This window comes from Silurus meridionalis, chromosome 28 (assembly GCF_014805685.1).
Source record: "Silurus meridionalis isolate SWU-2019-XX chromosome 28, ASM1480568v1, whole genome shotgun sequence".
Lineage (NCBI taxonomy): Eukaryota > Metazoa > Chordata > Actinopteri > Siluriformes > Siluridae > Silurus > Silurus meridionalis.
In genome coordinates this window covers 7,377,805-7,396,082 of record NC_060911.1, presented here as the reverse complement: position 1 = coordinate 7,396,082, position 18,278 = coordinate 7,377,805, and the positions used below count along the sequence as shown (strand labels likewise).

Here is an 18,278-nt window from a genome sequence, read left to right as displayed (position 1 = left end):
TAATGGAAAATACATACGTGTCTGTGATAGAGATGCAACTGAATACGCATGTTAGTCGGGATGAACAAGCAATACAGATACAATTATAGATACAATTATGACATACTATTCTTCTTGAGTCGAGTCTAAAAGTGCATATCGGGACTGGGCTATACTAGGCTGGAATAGTTGTTCCAGCCAAGGGTTAATACTTTTTTTGCAAGTTGAGAAAAAAAAGTCTTGATCGAGTTTGATAATGTAATGAATGATGCATTTAAAGACTTTTACTCATCCTTAGTAAATTGTGATGGTAGCTAGATTTGTAATTATGCTTCTTGTTGGTATTTTTTAGGGGTAAACTGAACTAACAAATTGGGTTTGAAGGCAGCTTTAAACAAAAGCAACTGTGCCATTGGGGTAGAAATACTACTATGATTTAATCCACACTACTTCCAATACAGATAGAGATATGAGCAGAGCAGAGAGTGGCATTATAACACTTGTGTGGTGGTCTGGAAATCCTTTGGGATGTCTCTAAAGGAAAAGATTTTTTGACAGTTTCATTTTAAGAAAATATATATAGATTTCAAGAAAATATCAGGATCGGGCTATCTTCTAAGGAGCCAGTTAGACAAGTGTGGCACTCTGGTATCTGTAGGGAAATGGCTTGCAATGTGCTTCAAAAGCAAGAGTTGAACAAGATATAGAAGATGTAATGAAACTACTGAATCTATTTTGTCCAGATCAGCTGCTGCACCCAAGCTAGTGCCTGGTGATCATTGGATATGCAGAAAAGCAGTATACATTTAGTATACAAAACCATCATCTTGGTTCTGTGCTTGTGCTGAAAGCAAGATCTTGTTATTGTAGTTAATGAAGAAAAAGGAAACCCATACTGCATCAGAAGTTCTTTATCACGACACAAACAGTCAGAAAAGACAGACAGGCAGGTTTGGTTGGAGGAACACTGAGGGGGTATGCTGACAATGCATACTGCAGCGGTTAAGGGTTTTTGCATTACATGCATTGGCAAGAGAGAGAGACAGCAAAAATCCAATATCCAGTCTGATCCTCTTTCCCTCCTTATCCCATTGGACGTCTTCCAGCCCTGTCTCCAAAATTAAGAGATTGAGACAAGAGATAGAGCACTCAAGGGAACCCACGGAGAGATGGTTAATCGTTCTTTCACCCTACAAAACTCGTTTTTCCCACATCTGGGATTGGAAGGTGGGTGATGACCGTGCATGTCTAATTGTACATCCACTCTTCCAATCCAACCCTCATTACTATTACACCTCATATGAAAATGACACGTTTAATTTGAATTATCGTGGATCTCGCTAAATATTCACAAATCTGTCAGGTTGAAATAAAGAGCATTCGGTGTGGAGAGTGATCCAAGAAACACCATAATCTGTCTATCAAAGCTCTGTCCTCTGTGCATCATCATTCCACTGTTACTATATCCTGCATCTGTGAGTATATGACAGTGGGTTGTATATGTAGTCAGTATCATGGGGATTTTACCACTGTAAAATGAGGAATTCCCAATGATCAACTAAGAATTCATTTATTAAGACTACAGAGGTCCTGCATGTGTTGGTCTCCTAGAAACCTAAATGAGTATGCAAAAATGGGTAGCTAACAATAAACTATGGCCTAGTTAGTACGGATATAAATTGGCGCATGGGGGATTGACTCAGCTGTTTCCTTTTCAGCAAAAGCTTTTGAGGTAAAACATAAACAGGTTTGAGCGCTCGTTAAAAAGTCAGCAACTTCCTGGCAATGTTTGGCAGCGCATCCAATTTCTTTCCTTAAGATGACTATCATAAATTACACACAGAAGAGCTTAATGCTGCAAATTATTGTTGCTCAGTTTTGTCAGTGTTTCCACAATAGCGTGTCCCATCCATGCTTATAAATAATATCTATCTATCTATCTATCTATCTATCTATCTATCTATCTATCTATCTATCTATCTATCTATCTATCTATCTATCTATCTATCTATCTATTTTGTAATTAATAGGACTACATGACACCTTGACATGACAGACATAATCCTACATATAGACATTATTAAGAGGGTTGTTCATGTCAAACCAGGATTAAAAAAATTACATGTATAAAAATTGATGCTAGTGTGGCAGTACTACATGCAGTTATAAGTGTCCAGTGTGTCCTATTACTGATAGGTGGCGCACATGTTCCGAGTCAATCCAGAGACCGTTAATCATGATAAAAGACAATGTTGGAACCGCATGTGGTAATAAACCTTTTTGTAAATAAAAGTGTAAAAGCTGTAGATATCTACAGAAGACTTAAAGCACAGTACAGTGATGAGATGCTCAGCCACAGTAGGACTTTTTAATGGTGTAAACGGTTCAAAGATGGCTGTACTTTTGTCAGTGAAGATCCCGGTTGTGGTGGTTCCCAGCTCACAGCAGTCATTCCTGTGAATGTTTAGCGTATAAAACGCCTGAACCTAGATAACCGACGAGTTCCTCAAAGGTCAGCATTTCAGCACTCGTGATGAACCTTGGATGGGTCAGGCGTACTGACAAATCTTTCGATCCCGAATCATTGCAGGAATTGGTTCATTGCTGGAATAATAATTTATATATTTATAAAATAATTTTTCAGCCAAATATATTTTTAGATTCTGCTTTAAGGACTGCTGTTTTATGCATTTTGATGACAAGCTGACGTGATGTTTGTTGACAGGACGAAGCCAAGTCATGTGACATATAACATGGGCTGTTTTTTTGGCAAGTACCATAACACAATATCAAAAAAGGACACACACATTGTCAGTTGAACGCTATTGAGATAAGCAATCGATCGATTAGCGGTGCAAAGGTACATTTGTTCGTACTGAAGTTCCCTCTAATCTAAGTGGGGGACTGCAGGTTTGTTTAGTGTGCCAAAAACACTATTTGTACTGTGTGTGTGCAAAATTGCTGACTTCCTTTCATTGCCAGCGGTTTTGCATTTTCTGTACAACAAACAAAGGCATCTTAAGAGAATTTATTTCATTTTATTTAATCAATTTCTCAATGTAATTAATATAATAAAAATAAAAAAATAGATGTAGTAATTATACAAATAACAACATTATAAAAAAAGATTCCAAGCAATTTAATGTTTTGTATTTCTTCCCCTTAACTGTATGGAAATTGAATCGAACCATGACTTAAAAACCCGAGGTAAATATTACTTCTTTTGGGCAACTCTATCAATAACGATCGCTGCTGGACGAATGACTCAGAGATGATTTGATAAATGTTTCACAAGGTCAACATGTCCAATGGAGCTGTCAAAACATAACAGAAAAGGGGTAGTGTAGCTTTCAGCTACCTGTGTGTGTGGGTAAAGACCAGAGCCTGATCATCAATCTCATGTATGTTCAGAGGCTCCATCCCCTTGCCAGTGGGGCTAAAGTGCAATTATGTGCGCGCGTGTGTATACGCGTAATTATTGCCATGATGTATTACTCTCCTTTATGTCCTCCACTCCCTGACCACCCATCTAATCCTGCTACCACGGTGTCAGAGCCTCAGTGACACAGGGGATATATGGGGACAAAGTGGGGAGCAGTGTGTGTGTGTGTGTGTGTGTGTGTGTGTGTGTGTGTGTGTAGGTGTGTGTGTGTATGCAAGTTTACAGTACTGGCTCAAATGCAGTATATATTAGAATGCAGCTGATGCATGTACATAATTGCATGACGATGCCAGAATGTGACATTTACAAAGCTGTGAAGTACTAATATGCTTTGGCATTGTGTGCACATGCATGTGTGTGTGTGTGTGTGTGTGTGTGTGAGAGAGAGAGAGAGAGAGAGAGAGAGAGAGAGTATGAGTCACTGTAAAAGGTCACTGTTGTGTGAGATCAAGTGAGTGAGAGATGAAGTGAGAACAGTCTTGCTGTGCGGATGCAAGTTAAGAAAGGTCAGTATGTTGGGTGTGTGCATGTATTTGTGTGTGTGTGTGTGTGTGTGTGTGTTCCATCTTATGGGAAAGGGATAGACCATTTTATGGCATGAAAGTAGAAAAACAATCAAGCAGCTGCTGGGGAATTAAAGACTGAGACCAATTCCTTCATCAGGCAGGTTAAAGGATTACCGTTTGATTTAATATGCAGAGTGATGCAATAACTTGCCACATGGTGACACTGAAGAGACAGGCCTACTCTTAGCATACTAAAATCAATACGGCTGAGAGAAGGAGTGGGGAAAAAACCCTACTTTTATACAATCACTGTCAAAATGCCACTATTTAATTGAATAGGTTTTTTTTGTTCTATACATTCAATAACAGGCTAGTTAAGCACCTTCTTACTGTCACTCATGTTCCTCAGGTATTTCCACGTTTTACTTACAAAACTGATACTTACGGATCCAATTTACAACAGTTTCGTAAACCTATAAACTCGGCAATAACTGAAAGCGAGAAAAAGCCAAGCTAGATTTAATACGCTAATGCGTTTCAGGCTTAGGCGGTGCTGCGACTCGGGCAATTTTTCATTTGCTTCACATCGGATTTCATATCTGTAATTAAAGAAACTGGATTTGTCTGGAGAGTAAACTAGCTCTGCTGTGACATTTTGCCTGAGTGGAGATATGGATTAGAAAACGATTCATTTTAACAGTGCCTGAGCTCCTTTATTACCCACCCTCTGCATAGGAGGAAAAAAAAATAAATCTAATCGCAGCATTGAGAAAATGCATAGTGTGTGAATACAGTAGTCTTGTTAAAATCATGTGAGCAAGTGTGTAAAGGGGGTACCGAGCATACATTCACTGCTGTGTGCTAATGTAAAAATGAGAACCGCTAACACGGCTAGAATCGGTTGGATTATGCTCGTGTTATCAGCGCTAAGCTTTGCTCGAACAGCCGTTGCTTTTGTTTCTGTTCCTTTCAGAAACCAATAAAAAGCTACTGCTTTATAACGTCAGAGGTAAAATCCAAATTTTGGCAACATCCCCGGAAGTGCTACATGCTGATATGTTTGCTAATAACCTCGCTAAATATCAAAATGTTCAGCTGTGCAATTCTTTCTTTGCGCCATCTGAATTTATTTATCCAAAAATGAAATGGGGGCAAAGGGTAATAATATTAATATCACCATTGTCATTCTGGAAAGCTCGCTTAACCTTTAATTACAGCCGATTTCTGATGTGGTGCACTAATACAGCACAGAGCACGTGCGCGTACGCAGGCCGAGGTCACGATCAATTATTAAAACAATGGCCCGTGCAGGTGATTAGGCATCCGTTTTAATTACACCCCAGTGCCTTGGGAGGAAGTGATTGGTTCATAGGCACCATAATGAGAGGGAGCGAGCACGTAGAGTAGTGTGCAATTACAGGAAAATGGACGTGGTGGCAGCGGTGGTGGTGCTGGTGGGGGGGGTTTGGATTTCTGAGATGAAGGTAGGAGTGATTACTTCATTCCTCATTCATATCCACTCTCTTTCATCTCCCACTCTGTGTCTTTTCCAAGAACATTTTGAATTTGTGTCACTGTGTCTGCCCACGCAGACCATTTTGCTTTGGCATCTGTAGACTTCTAATGCCAGAGACAACAGAATTTTTTTTCTTTCAGTATAGGTTTATTATTATTATATTATTATTATAGGTTATTATTATTATTATTATTAGAGTGTGCTGATTTTTTTTGGAATAAAAAAGAAGCATTTAAAATAAGTCTTGTGTTGGTGCTAATTTGCAATTTAATTAATAATACATTATCTGTTACTATCCAGGTGTGCATAGGTGTTGTTTTAGAGTTTTTTTCAAAATTTTGGGAATGCTCATCTCATATACATTTTTAAAGCACTGCGTTCACTCTATTATATAAAGTGATTTTACACCCAGTAACAAACTTGCTTGAGGTTGAAAAAAAAAACACTGACCTGTCTTTTTTCTGCAACTAAGCCTGCACACTCTGTTGCATAAATAATTAGCTAATTGTATATTTATACATGGACCGGTATGCAGATGTACACAGTGCATATACGGACGAATCCTTGTGTACAGGAAACATCAGATGCAGAAAAACGCATATTCAGACAAGAGATTTGACTTATAACAGACTCAAATGTCAACCCCTGATTTAGTGCCTTTATATGAGTCAGCAACATAAAAACAAATAAACCAATTAGCATTCTGCCTCACTCTCTCGCACATCCACTTCCTCCTTCCCTCACTCGTTCTTTCATATTTTGAAAAAAAACAAATATTTCCTGCAGTCAGAGTGGGCGTGCATTGGTATTCTGTATCCTGCTTATGCCAACAGCTGAACGGTATCAGCACTCCACCAGGATACACTTCGTCCCACTACGGGAGGAGGACGGGGGTGCTGCGGGGTTGGGGGAGGATAAACACGGTAAAATGGAGAACAATGCAGCGAGAGAGGTGAAAATGAGACACATTAGAGGAAAATCGGGTGAATAAAAACATGCGAGAGGAGGCAGAAATGACGCCGCTGTCAGCCACCAGTAGATCCAAAGGCTTCACCTTGCTGTCTTGGTTTGTATAATGTGAAACTAAATCTTACAGACTTCCCTTTAAGTTGCACAGAAACACATAGAAAAACAGGGAGGAGGGGAAGAGACTTATGGGTGATATCGGGAAAAAGAACATCCAGTGAGCAGCTGAGAAAATTAAGAATCCACCTTAGTATAGACAACAGCGTGGGAAGATAAATGGCAGGGAAGTTAACAAACAAGAGAGCCACAAAAAAAGAAAAGAAAAAGAGAATCATAATACCATTATAGGCAAAAGAGTGAAAGATGACCTGAAATAAACAAAAGAAGATAAAGCAAAGCAGATGTAAGAGTGAGTTAGAGTCGAAAAGAACATTTCAAAAGCATGTGGGAGTGATAAAGCTTAAATCTCTCCAAAAATTGATGGTGAAAAAGAGAAAACAAGCAAAGCACTGGGGTCAGAGATCCTCAGCAGGAAATTAAATTGCATTCTGGGATGGAAGGAAGAGAGTGATTGGGTGGGAATTGGATGAAATTTGTTTTAGGGAAAGGCAAAGTAAAAAAAAAACAGCCTGGCTTCATCCATCTTGAAAGCCCGTGCTTTGTAAACGTACGTGAAGGCCAGACTGGGGGCGAAAAGCTCCCTTGCAGTGCATTAGCTTTCAGAGGTGGCAGCAAACTGTGTTCCTGACCATTAAATGTAAAATTGTTTATTACTTTTATTATTTGGTAAGGATTTAACTTGCTTAATTGTACGCTACACTTAAATCTGGTGTAGGATATGTTTAGTCGGAAACGTAGACTAAATAAGACATTATGGAAAGGAAACGCTATACAGCAACAAATCAAACACCGGAAACATGTTCCTCACTATATTACATTCTTAAATCTAGCAATCTAAAGGATTTCTTGACTTTATTTCCCGTGAGGAACCCATAGTCTATGTATTTTAGAAAAAGATCAAAGTAGAAAACCCAGACATTGATAAAAAATAAATAGAAAAAACCTTTAGGCATTTTTCTAAGTGTAGAATACTTCATGCAAGTAAGTAGACCATTACTTCATAACCTTTGTTTAAAATGGTTACTAAAAGCAATCTGACTGCAACTTAATTTCTATTAACTGCTTGATCTGGGTCACAGCTGCAACAGATACAGAACTGATCTAGAAAACACTGGACTTAAGCAAAGATCACACCCCAGAAGGAAAACCTAGGGTTGTAGGTCACCAATTATACATCTAGTTTCGTACAGCTGTTTGTTTTTTGAGGTGAAAAAACCCCACAGACATAAGGAGAACATGCAAAACTCGACACAGGCACAGTAATCTGAGCTCAGGGTCAAACTGGTGATGCCTGGAAGCCATGATCTCATCCATGACAAAACCACAGTGCCATGCTTTAATACGCACTTTCTTTACACTACAAGGTTGTATTCTGTGTACTGCTTTGCACTACCCTTACTCTCATACTCTTAAAAAATAATTGCGCATTCTTCATTATTTCAATAAGCAACATTAGGGTCTTCCTCTTACCTTCCTTGCAGTATTTCCCCCTAAAGCGTGTGAGAGAGCAATCGCAATGCACCTCTCCAAACTGGACGACACAGAATCCTCCATTGAGACATGGGTTCTGCTTGGTACACAAGTACTCCAGGTCACTCTGAATTCCTTGGCTGTTCAGCAGACTAGGAGGCATCTCTCCGACCTTCAAGTTGGAAATAAGGCCCAGGAACGGAGGCTCGTACTTGACTGTGCTGGAGGTGAGGGCAGACAGGCGAACATCTGGAGGAATTCCTCCCACAAAGAGGTCACTGACCACGGCCATCTCCCTGCGCTTAGAGCGGACTTCTGCCACTTTGGTTTCACCATCCACCATAAGCATGGTCTCGCGATAGTTGCGCGTGAGGAGGACCATGTGCCAGCGGTCGTCGCTTACACGTGTCTCCATATAGATGGTGGCCGGCTCAGCACAGTGGATGGCAAAACGCAACTTCAGATGTCCTTCTGCGATCAGGAGCTCGAGAAAGTCACAGTTACCTCCATCATCCAGGTAGAGTACAAGAGCCTTGCTCACATTGGTCTTCAGACTGAAGCTTAGCTCTCCGATCGAGCCTGCCTCCCAGCGGGCATAGCGAGCCCACTGACCCGGCGCACCCCCAAACTCTAGGGCCTCTGCAGAATGAACGTACACCATTAAGGTTAAGAGCCACATGGGCCACCATGAAGACGTAGTTTCCCTTGTCATTCTACCACGAATTGAATAGAGCAAATCCTAGAAAAACACTCAGCTCAACTTAATAAACAGAGGTTAATATTGGGTAGGATTGTTTTTTGACAGCTATGTTCCTTCTACAGTGGGGGATTATGTAACAGACTGTAGAGAAGAACACTCGAAATCTCCAAAGACTGTATTCTCAGTGCTGCAGATTCGTTTCGTTTTTTCTTTCTCACTCTCTGGTTGTGTCTTGATTTTCTTCAAAATCTTTCCTTCTTCTCTCCATTAGTAGGCACCATTTACACAGCAAGAAAGGTCAGAAAAAAAAACTGATGTAGTCCTTTGGCGGATCTCAAAACTTTCGCTCTGTAAATACAGCTGAGGCATGCGGTATTCCTCAATAAGTAACCAAGGGCTTGAGTAGGAGATAAATTTGTATATTCTTTTTAAAAAGCAAAGGGCATTGTGGCTATATCACATCCAGCGGACAAGAGAAAGTGTGCATGGTCCTCTGTCACCTTGCTCTACTTCTCCCTAATCCGTCTTCTTCCTCCCAGAGGAATTAAGCCACCGAAGATCCGGGTTTTTGCATCATCCTGACCTCAAGGCTCCTGCAGGAGAACAAATGAACACAAATATCAGGTACAAGTGCAACAGTTGAGGAAAATCTAATTACAGTATATAAAGCAGTATTAGTCAGTAAGAAGCATAACCATTAATATCCAAACAATTATCAGCCATAGAATTGGCTACAGTGCAGGTAAACACAATGACTATGGAAAATAATAGCACCCATGAAAATTCAGACATGTTTTGGAGGTTTATATAGCAGTACTTTAAGTAGAAATAACAAGCATTGTAAAAAATAACTTATTAATAAGCCATGACTAAGTTAAATCAACTTTAGAAGTTAATCTGGAGTCATAATTCAGTCAAACATTCACTGACGCAAAACATGAATTTGATTCGGGACTTGATTCAGACTAATTCACTTTTGAACTTGACTGAACTGCTACATGATTTTGGACTTGGATAACTCCAACCCTAGCCCTTAAAATATAAGTTATCGAAAAAAAAAAAAAAAAAAAAAAAGCCTGTCCTTGATTATTGTGCAGTCTAAGTTTCTAATTTTCTATAAGCAATATTGTCCAATTTCTAGAAATGACCTCACAAGGTGCTATGTTCAGTTTTTCTTAGACCAATTATTTAATAATGTAGTAAAACCAAATACTTGACATCAACATTAAACTTTTATCTATAATATCCAGAATTTGCACAGAGTATACAGTTTGTGTAGGGCTAAATTCAAACCTGTTATTTTGAGTTCAAATGGAGACCCTGGGAATACTGATTTACTGATTAAATGTGTTATTTTATCACATCATGCACTCAGTTTGATAGGGATAGACTGTACTTCAAACAACTCCGTATAAATAATACTGCAGTAATTTTTACATTATTTTATTATTATTATTATTCCTACGTGCAATAGCGTAGATAGAACAAAGACCCGAGACTCAACCCCAAATTTCTCTGAATAGCATATGAAAATACAATTTGTATTAAGAAGCATTACCTACAAAATCCTGTGTCATAATCTACAATGTGATGTTGCAATAAAGTGATTTTATTGAGTCAAAAACCTGATTATTCAATGGCATCTGCGCCTTGCTACTCACTCTGAACAAGGGTGAGGTGCAAGCAAAGGAAACGGTGATTGCTGCATTTGATCTGGGAGTCTGTGCTCATGAGGTCCTTTATTTCATTAATTCGGAAGAGAGATTTAATATCCTATGCGAGGAGCTCGCAACTGAACCCTGCTTCCGTCGTTTGGATTAATTATTGACTCAGTCTCCCCAACACACACTCACCTGATGCCTGCTTTGTACTCTGGCCTATTAACTCGCTCATTTCCTCATGCAATACATAGTTAATTCATTTACTGAAGCACTCGTTCACCTGGTCTCTTACTTACTCAGTAAATCGCTTCATTTAATGACTGTTGTAATCTACTCAAGCTGGTACCTGTTTGCTAAGTGTTAGACCGAGGACCAGATGTACATACAGCTGCACAAAATACAACAATGAAGCCAAAATACACAATTTAATACATCTAAAATGAATGCTTCACTTACTAATGATGGAGCTCATCTCATTTGCTGATCGCCACAAACTATGCCTGTGACCAGAGGTCAAAAACCAAAAATGTAGCATACAAGATGTTTGTATTAGAACAAGTCATTTAAAACAGTAATTAATTTTACCTTTGCATAAAACTGTGAAACAATTTTTTCTTGTGGTCTAATGCTTTAAAAAATAAAGCACAAAAATTCTTGGTTAGCTACTTTACGCACACACACACTCAACTGTGTGACTAAACTGTGTGACTGATCAATACAACCCAGACTCAACACACACTCGTACTCACTTCACACATCCATGTCTTCAGCAACACCCATATTATATCACTTTATCACTACAAACTTTAGATGCTGTTTTTCACAAACCCTTTTGTTTACATGTTGGTTCATTACAAATGTTCACTCCTGTACTCAGTTCTCTTTTACACACCGCACTGTGTAATATACAGCAGGTTTACTGGCGGCACTATTTTGTATTTTGTGTATTCGTCCTACACTGTCTTGTGTTGTCTTGAACTGTTTGCACCAGGTTGCACACGATGCACTTTATGTGGCGAGGACACTTACTAGTTCTTAGCCCAATGTTTTCTGTTATGTAGCTTTATGTTGTCTATGTAGCACCAGGGTTCTGGAGAAACGTTTAATTTAATTTCATATTTGGTTAAAATGACAATAAAAGCTTCTTGACTTGACTTGGAGAAATCAGCAAATGTGTTCCAAAGAAAATACAAGCAGTATAAGAAAGTCTTTCACCAAATGAACTTGGATTATTACCCATTTTTGCCAGGAATAAAAAAATCAATGGAAAGGAATACTAAACAATAATTAATAACCCACTCAAATGCTGTGAGAAAAAGTCATAGCTGCCAGAACCATCTATAAAAGTTTAGAACAACACAGTATGGCTGCCAGTATCTGTATAAAGTACATTATAGAGTCTTCTCTTCTATAATCTGTTCTTCCTATTTCTTTAGCTTGTTTTAAATGGATCTTCAGGTGGCAGCACTGTGGATTAAAAAAATATGGTGTCGCTCAAACCTAACCATGGATTATTCCGCTTACACTGTAGCATGACCATTTATTAACATTGACAAGCTGAAGTTGTCATTTATGTTTGCAGTGCAAAAGTGACTGAATGGATTTGTATTAAGACAAGTCCAAAATTCTGCCTGCTCTAATTTAAATGCAGGGATAAAGTAGTTCATAAAGATTAATATTAAAATTCATACAAATAAACGTAGACACGAGAGGGAGGGTGGGGATTCTGTGTTAATTTCTTTCAATCTGTCAAATTCATCTTTTGCATTTTTTCCCAGATAACAAAATGACCATATTCACCAATTATTGATTAATAAATATTTACAAAAAAAACTCAGCATACATATATGTTTGTATGTACATAAACATATTCATATGTTCATAGCACATCGGATCTACACTTTTTTTTTTTTTAATTATCCATAGAATTTGTCTCCAAAAAAACGTTATCCATGCATAAATACTGCACGTGTCCTTTTTGCCCTGGATATTACCACTAATAAGAATTAATTCTCTATTTCAGTCCTTAAATAATCCAATAATCCACTTAGGCAGTATTTATTCATTTATTGGAGGAAAACCGAACAGCAGCGTTTTCATTCCAACAGGAGCACAATAAATGGATTTCTAAATCTGGTTCAGGTTTATTGCTTAATTTGGAAAGTGTTTGGAGCATATCGCTCATCACAAAATTAATGGGCTTGATGAGAATCACAATTTCTTTTGCATAAAAGCCTAAAATCGGAAGTGCCGTTGCAAACAGACAGACTGTTAACGTCCTAACTTGCCACTGTCATCACTGCTAATAAAACAAACTGTGACCATTTATAAAATCAATACTTGTGAAGTGGACAAATAAACCCAATTGCAGGTTTTTGTTTTTATTAAAGCAAATGTTGCAAATAAACCTTTGTATTACTGGGCTGGCAGTGCTGAGGAACATGGGATAGGATGAGGGTCTGACAGTAACTGTGACAGTCTGACTTACTCAGGAAGTAGTTCATTTGCAAACAGGTAAGTGGCATTAGCTCTATTAGGGCATGTGGTGTGGTCATGGACTGAGGATCGATTTGTCCAATGGGATCTACACTTGAGCCCACATATCGCTTGGTGCTGGAGTTAGGGGTCATTCTTTGCAAAATGCCAAGAAGCTGAACAGTGTTTATATATTTTTTTTTTTCTTTGCAGGGGCAAATATCATGAATATCATGGTCGAATTCTGCATTCTGGTATTAAATTAGGACCACCAAAGTCAGGAAATTGGACGAGATTAAAAAAACAGGAAATTCTGTAACAAAGAAAAGGCAAAACAAAAGTGGAAGAAGTGAATATATAATTTAGTCCATCATTGGGATATAGCGAATGTAAATCCCAACTATGACAATCGACAGGAGAAAGTGGACACATCCAGTTCCTATTGTCATAGTTGGGATCTAAATTCCCAACTTTGTTAGCCAATTGTCGGCATCTGCGAGCATATATATGTAGAAAAGAGTAGAAAACGATTTCTTCTACGATTGTTACACCACCTTTTGACACTGTATGAAAAGCATTTTTAAGGCTGCATGTCTCAGAGGAAAGATGTTAGTTAAAATACTGAAAAATACCAATTAGTTACTAATTACTTCTGCAGTGTTGCAGCACAATGCTATGGCACAACCCAAAACTCAAGTGTTTGGTTCAGTTCTTGCAGCTGTGTCAATTCAGCATTGCTTGAAAGTAGACCAAGACACTCATTATTAAAATGCTTGTATTGTTCTTAAACAAACCACACTTCAATCGAAAACACAACAGGGTTTCTGTTCAAACAGACTCTAAAGCATCCTAAAGCATTAAATCATAAGATGCTTTTAAAATTGCATAGGTACTTTTGCTCTACAAGCCATAAAGGGCTAAGAATTTGTAATAATGAATGGTTTCAACACGTTTAATTTAAGGTGGTGCAGGACATGTATGAGGACAGTGTGACAGCAGTAAAGTGTGCAGTAGGAACGACAGACTGGTTTAAGGTGAAGGTTAGACTGCAGGAAGGATCTGCTTTGAGCCCTTTTCTATTTGCAGTGATGATGGACAGGTTGACGGATGAGATCAGACAGGAGTCTCTATGGACTATGATGTTTGTGGATGATATTGTGATTTGAAGTGGGAGTAGGGAGCAGGTTGAAAAGAGCCTAAAGAGGTGAAGGTACATGCTGGAGAGAAGGAGAATGAAAGTGAGTAAGAGTAAGACAGAGTACATGAGTGTGAATGAGAGGGAGGGAAGTGGAGGGGTGAGGTTGCAGGGAGAAGAGGTGGAGAAGGTGGAAGATTTCAGGTACCTGGGGTCAACAGTGCAATGTAATGGAGAGTGTGTTAGAGAAGTGAAGAAAAGAGTGCAGGCAGGGTGGAGTGGGTGGAGAAGAGTGATAGCAGGAGTGATTTATGATAAAAGGGTATCTGCAAGAGTGAAAGGGAAAGTTTATAGGACTGTGGTAAAACCTGCGTTGTTGTATGGTAAAGAGACAGTGGCATTAAGTAAAAGACAGAAGGCCGAGCTGGAGGTGGAAGATGCTGAAGATGCTCTTCTGAAGATTTTTTCGTTGGGAGTTACGAGGATGGACAGGATTAGAAATTAGTTTATTAGAGGGACAGCGCATGTAGGACATTTTGGAGACAAGGTGAGGAAGGCACGATTGAGATGGTTTGGACATGTGCAGAGGAGGAAAATGAGGTAAATCGGTAGGAGATGGAGCCACCAGGAAGGAGGAAAAGAGAAAGACCAAGGAGCAGGTTTATGGATGTGGTGAGGGAAGACATGCAGGTAGTTGGTTTAAAAGAGGCAGATGTAGAGGAGGGGGGTATGGAGACAGATAATCAGCTGTGGCGACCCCTAATGGGAGCAGCTGAAAGAAGAAGCAGCTGCAGCAATACAGTCAAAGCTACAACAATTCCTGTGTTAACTTCCTATCCATAAAGTGTGTATCCAAATGTGTGGCTGTAAATTATTTTTATATCGTTCCACAAACTGTTAAGTGCACATTATAATAAAGGAAAGGCTATTTAAGCAATGAAGCTTTGTTTAATACTTACAGCTGACTTATGCCCATACTATCAACTGTTATTTTCAATTTTATATTTTTAGCTGCTAAAAACGAAAATTGGGATAATTAACCTGCCAAATCATATTCACATTAGGCACAAAGGTTAAAAATTAACATAACATTGTCAGGCTTGGAAAGCAGACGTTTTTTTTTCCCAACGGGTTTAAAAAAAGTAATTTGCAAAGTTTTCTTGACCCTGACATGTTACACACATTAATCTAGATTGTGTCATCCAAAAACAGTAAAGCTCGAACTCTCTAACGATGTTAGATGAGTGCAGAATTTTCTTTGGTGTAGAGATGAGAAGAAACTAAAATGCAATTCGGATACAAGGGACCCAGGAGGTGGCAAACAGGTCCGTGAGGAGACAACGCTACCTACTGCTCTGCCGCTCCGTCCCCCAATCGAAGTTACAAGATAAAATGTAATATTATTTCGTTTCCTTCTTTGGCCTTGTGTGATATTGCACACTCTACTTCCACAGAGAACGTTTGACCAAACGCTCTACACTGTATCACTCTCTTTACGGCTCAAGGGTCTATTCTCAGCATGGTGAGGTAAAATTTGATTTATTTATATACTACTACATTGTCTTCTAAAGCATTACGTCTCTTTTTAAGGTGGCCATCTAAAGGCTCCTCTGTCTTTAAGCTGAAAATAAATAAGTACTGTGTATCTTTAGAATTAAATGAACCTCTCAGACGTTTTTTAAATATCTATGACATTCATAAACACACTCGCTCACAAGACAGACACAAAATCAGGACACAGAAAACAGGACCAGACTACAGCTGTGACAAATAAAATAAATTTGTACTCTGTTGTGAAAAAAAAACAACATTCAGTGTAAGGAGTGGAGTTTGAAGGCATTTATGTATTGAAACCTATACCACCACAAACACCACCTTTTACATTTTTATTGAACATAATGTACACCAAAAAATAATGAATAGAATTCAGAATAATGTACGAACATCCCACTACAGATACTAGTTACTGAGGTGAAGCGTAATGAAATCAGCTGTAGGTTCTCAAGTCCACTTTTTTAAGCCACTTCCCTGTAAAGTTTATATTAAACTTCGAACATTGCTGTTCAGTGCCCCCCAAGAATTACAACAGCCAACTTTTAGTATAAATACATTTTGAAAATATCTAAAATATTTTAAATAAAAATATATTTGAATATTTTCTAAATAAAAAAAACTTTTAAAACCTTTTTACTACACGAAAGAAGAAACATGCACTTAATTCTATACTGAGTGCCATGTACCGGCATCATGGCCATTCTTAAAGGCTAATTGAAACCAAACTAATGAACATAGTCATTTCTATATCACACAGTGATACAGATATTCAATAACCTGATCAATTAATGACTGACTGTGTGAGAAATGTACACCTGGCTAACAAGGTTTATTTATTGATTTATAAGAAAATTTGTTAAATTGACTCCTGCCTTAATAAGTCTGCAGGAACAAGATTGTAAAGTCATTTTGCGGAAATATATGAATGCTTTCTCGAAGCTAAGATGCCAAAGTGGATTTCGAAGAAAAACAAAACAAGCCTAAACGTGATTTTCCATTTAGCTAGAATGTAGTAGGTGCAGCGACATGTGACAGGTTCTCACTCACACGTGCTAGGATGTTGCCAAATAAACTAGACTAGCTATCATTTTTTCACCAGCATGAACCATTATTCGCATTTGCTCTTCCATATTGTCGTTCCTTGTTTTTGTTTTCCTTTACAATAAACCACTTGGCTGAACAACCGATCCCGGTCATCGTCAGCGCCAATCAGCCGGTGATAACTAGCGGCTGACTGAGCACTGCAGAGAGCTTGGTGTTTGTTAGCGCACAGTCACGGCTCTAAAGTTGCATGGCAGTGGATGGGTCAGCCGTCCATCACGGCAACAATCGGTACACTGACCTCTTGGCTCTGTAATGGCAGAGTGCCCCAGCAGTCTCTTCCATCCAGTTTATTTCCAAATGGTTCAGTGCTGCTTAAAAACGACCTTTTGACTTCGATACACTTTCAGAGTGCAGAAAGGAAAATAATCATTTCAAAAAAAGGTAAATTCTAAATACAATCCTCGAGTATGCTCAAGCAGCAGAATTCTGCCTTTAAAGGATAAATGGTGTAGGTATTTATTTTGAAATAAATAGGTAATGAATAACGTAAAGTCTTTTGTTTTTTCCACCATTTTATTTTTTTTCACTGCAAAAAAGAGGGCTATAAATCTCAGTGGAGCTGAGGCCAAAAAATACTCTCGTCTGTACAAGGGAGACTGCTGCTGTGAGATAATTAACCAGGAGCAGCTCGAGACACAGTGAATAGCCCTCTCCTTGTGTGTGTGTGTGTGTGTGAGAAAGAGAGTGTGTGTTTGAGAAAAGGAGAGACAGAGGAAGCCTGATGAGCTCCTTTAAATGGATTGATTCTCTCGGCAGAAACTGGTTGTGCGCTTTGTTGCCTTCTGATTAATTCTCGGCAACTACACACATCCTGTTGTTCTCTTCTCGCACTCGCACACACTCACTGCTCTTTTCTTTCGCTCCCCTCATTCGTCTCTGATGAAACATCTTCCTGCACCTCTCCCCTTTCTTTGTTTCAGTCCCTCATTCTGAGCGAAAAAAAGGATAGAATGGAGATCAGTGATCAACACACACAAGCTGCCAAAGATTCACACAGTGCAGATAGTAAATAGAAGATGGATGGACTCCTGCTGTAATTCAATCCAGAAAAAAGAAAAGAAGGTAAGGGAGTGATGTTTAGCGATCAGTTGCTAATGAGGTGTCATTTAGTTAGTCACGAGAATCATTTCTTAAAGAGGAAAAAAGTTGCGATATAAAGTTCAAAAAGTCGCAACATTGCAAGTAAATTACATTTTTATTTTTTTCTAAAAGTAAAAATTTATTCTAAATAATAGAACAATAAAAGACTTATAAGATAAAAATAAGGTCAGGTTGTGAAGAAATCAAAGAAACATTTTGAGAAGTCCTTAAAACATTATACATAATTTCTTGCACTATTACACCTTTTTTTGGTAAATTTCTTATGCTAATCTCATCACGTGAAATATTTCTTTAAAAAATATATATCAAAAGTAAATATCAAAAGAAATAAAGGCCTTAAAAATACTACTGCAAAAAAAATGTATTCATTGCAAAAAAAAAACAGAAACTGCAGTCCTTTTTTCTTGTCCAATCAGCAATGCCTTTTTGAATTAAGGACCCCCCCCAAAGATGCAAATGGATGCATGGATGATTCAATAATAAATGGAAAATCACTCTCAAATACAGTCCATCTTATAAGTGTATTTCTTTTCATGGCAAATTGAGGTT

General features: G+C 38.4%; 1 protein-coding gene across 13 annotated transcripts in view; it reads right to left on the bottom strand.

The window, feature by feature from the left end:
- Positions 1-18,278, bottom strand: part of nrxn2b (neurexin 2b) — a 634,852-nt gene that overhangs the window by 539,636 nt on the left and 76,938 nt on the right. For all 13 annotated transcript variants that reach the window (XM_046843343.1, XM_046843331.1, XM_046843340.1 and 10 more), the window contains exon 2: positions 8,000-9,292. In XM_046843343.1, the coding sequence (XP_046699299.1) occupies positions 8,000-8,711 (712 nt within the window). In that variant the 5' untranslated portion in view covers positions 8,712-9,292. The remainder of the gene's footprint in view (positions 1-7,999; positions 9,293-18,278) is intronic.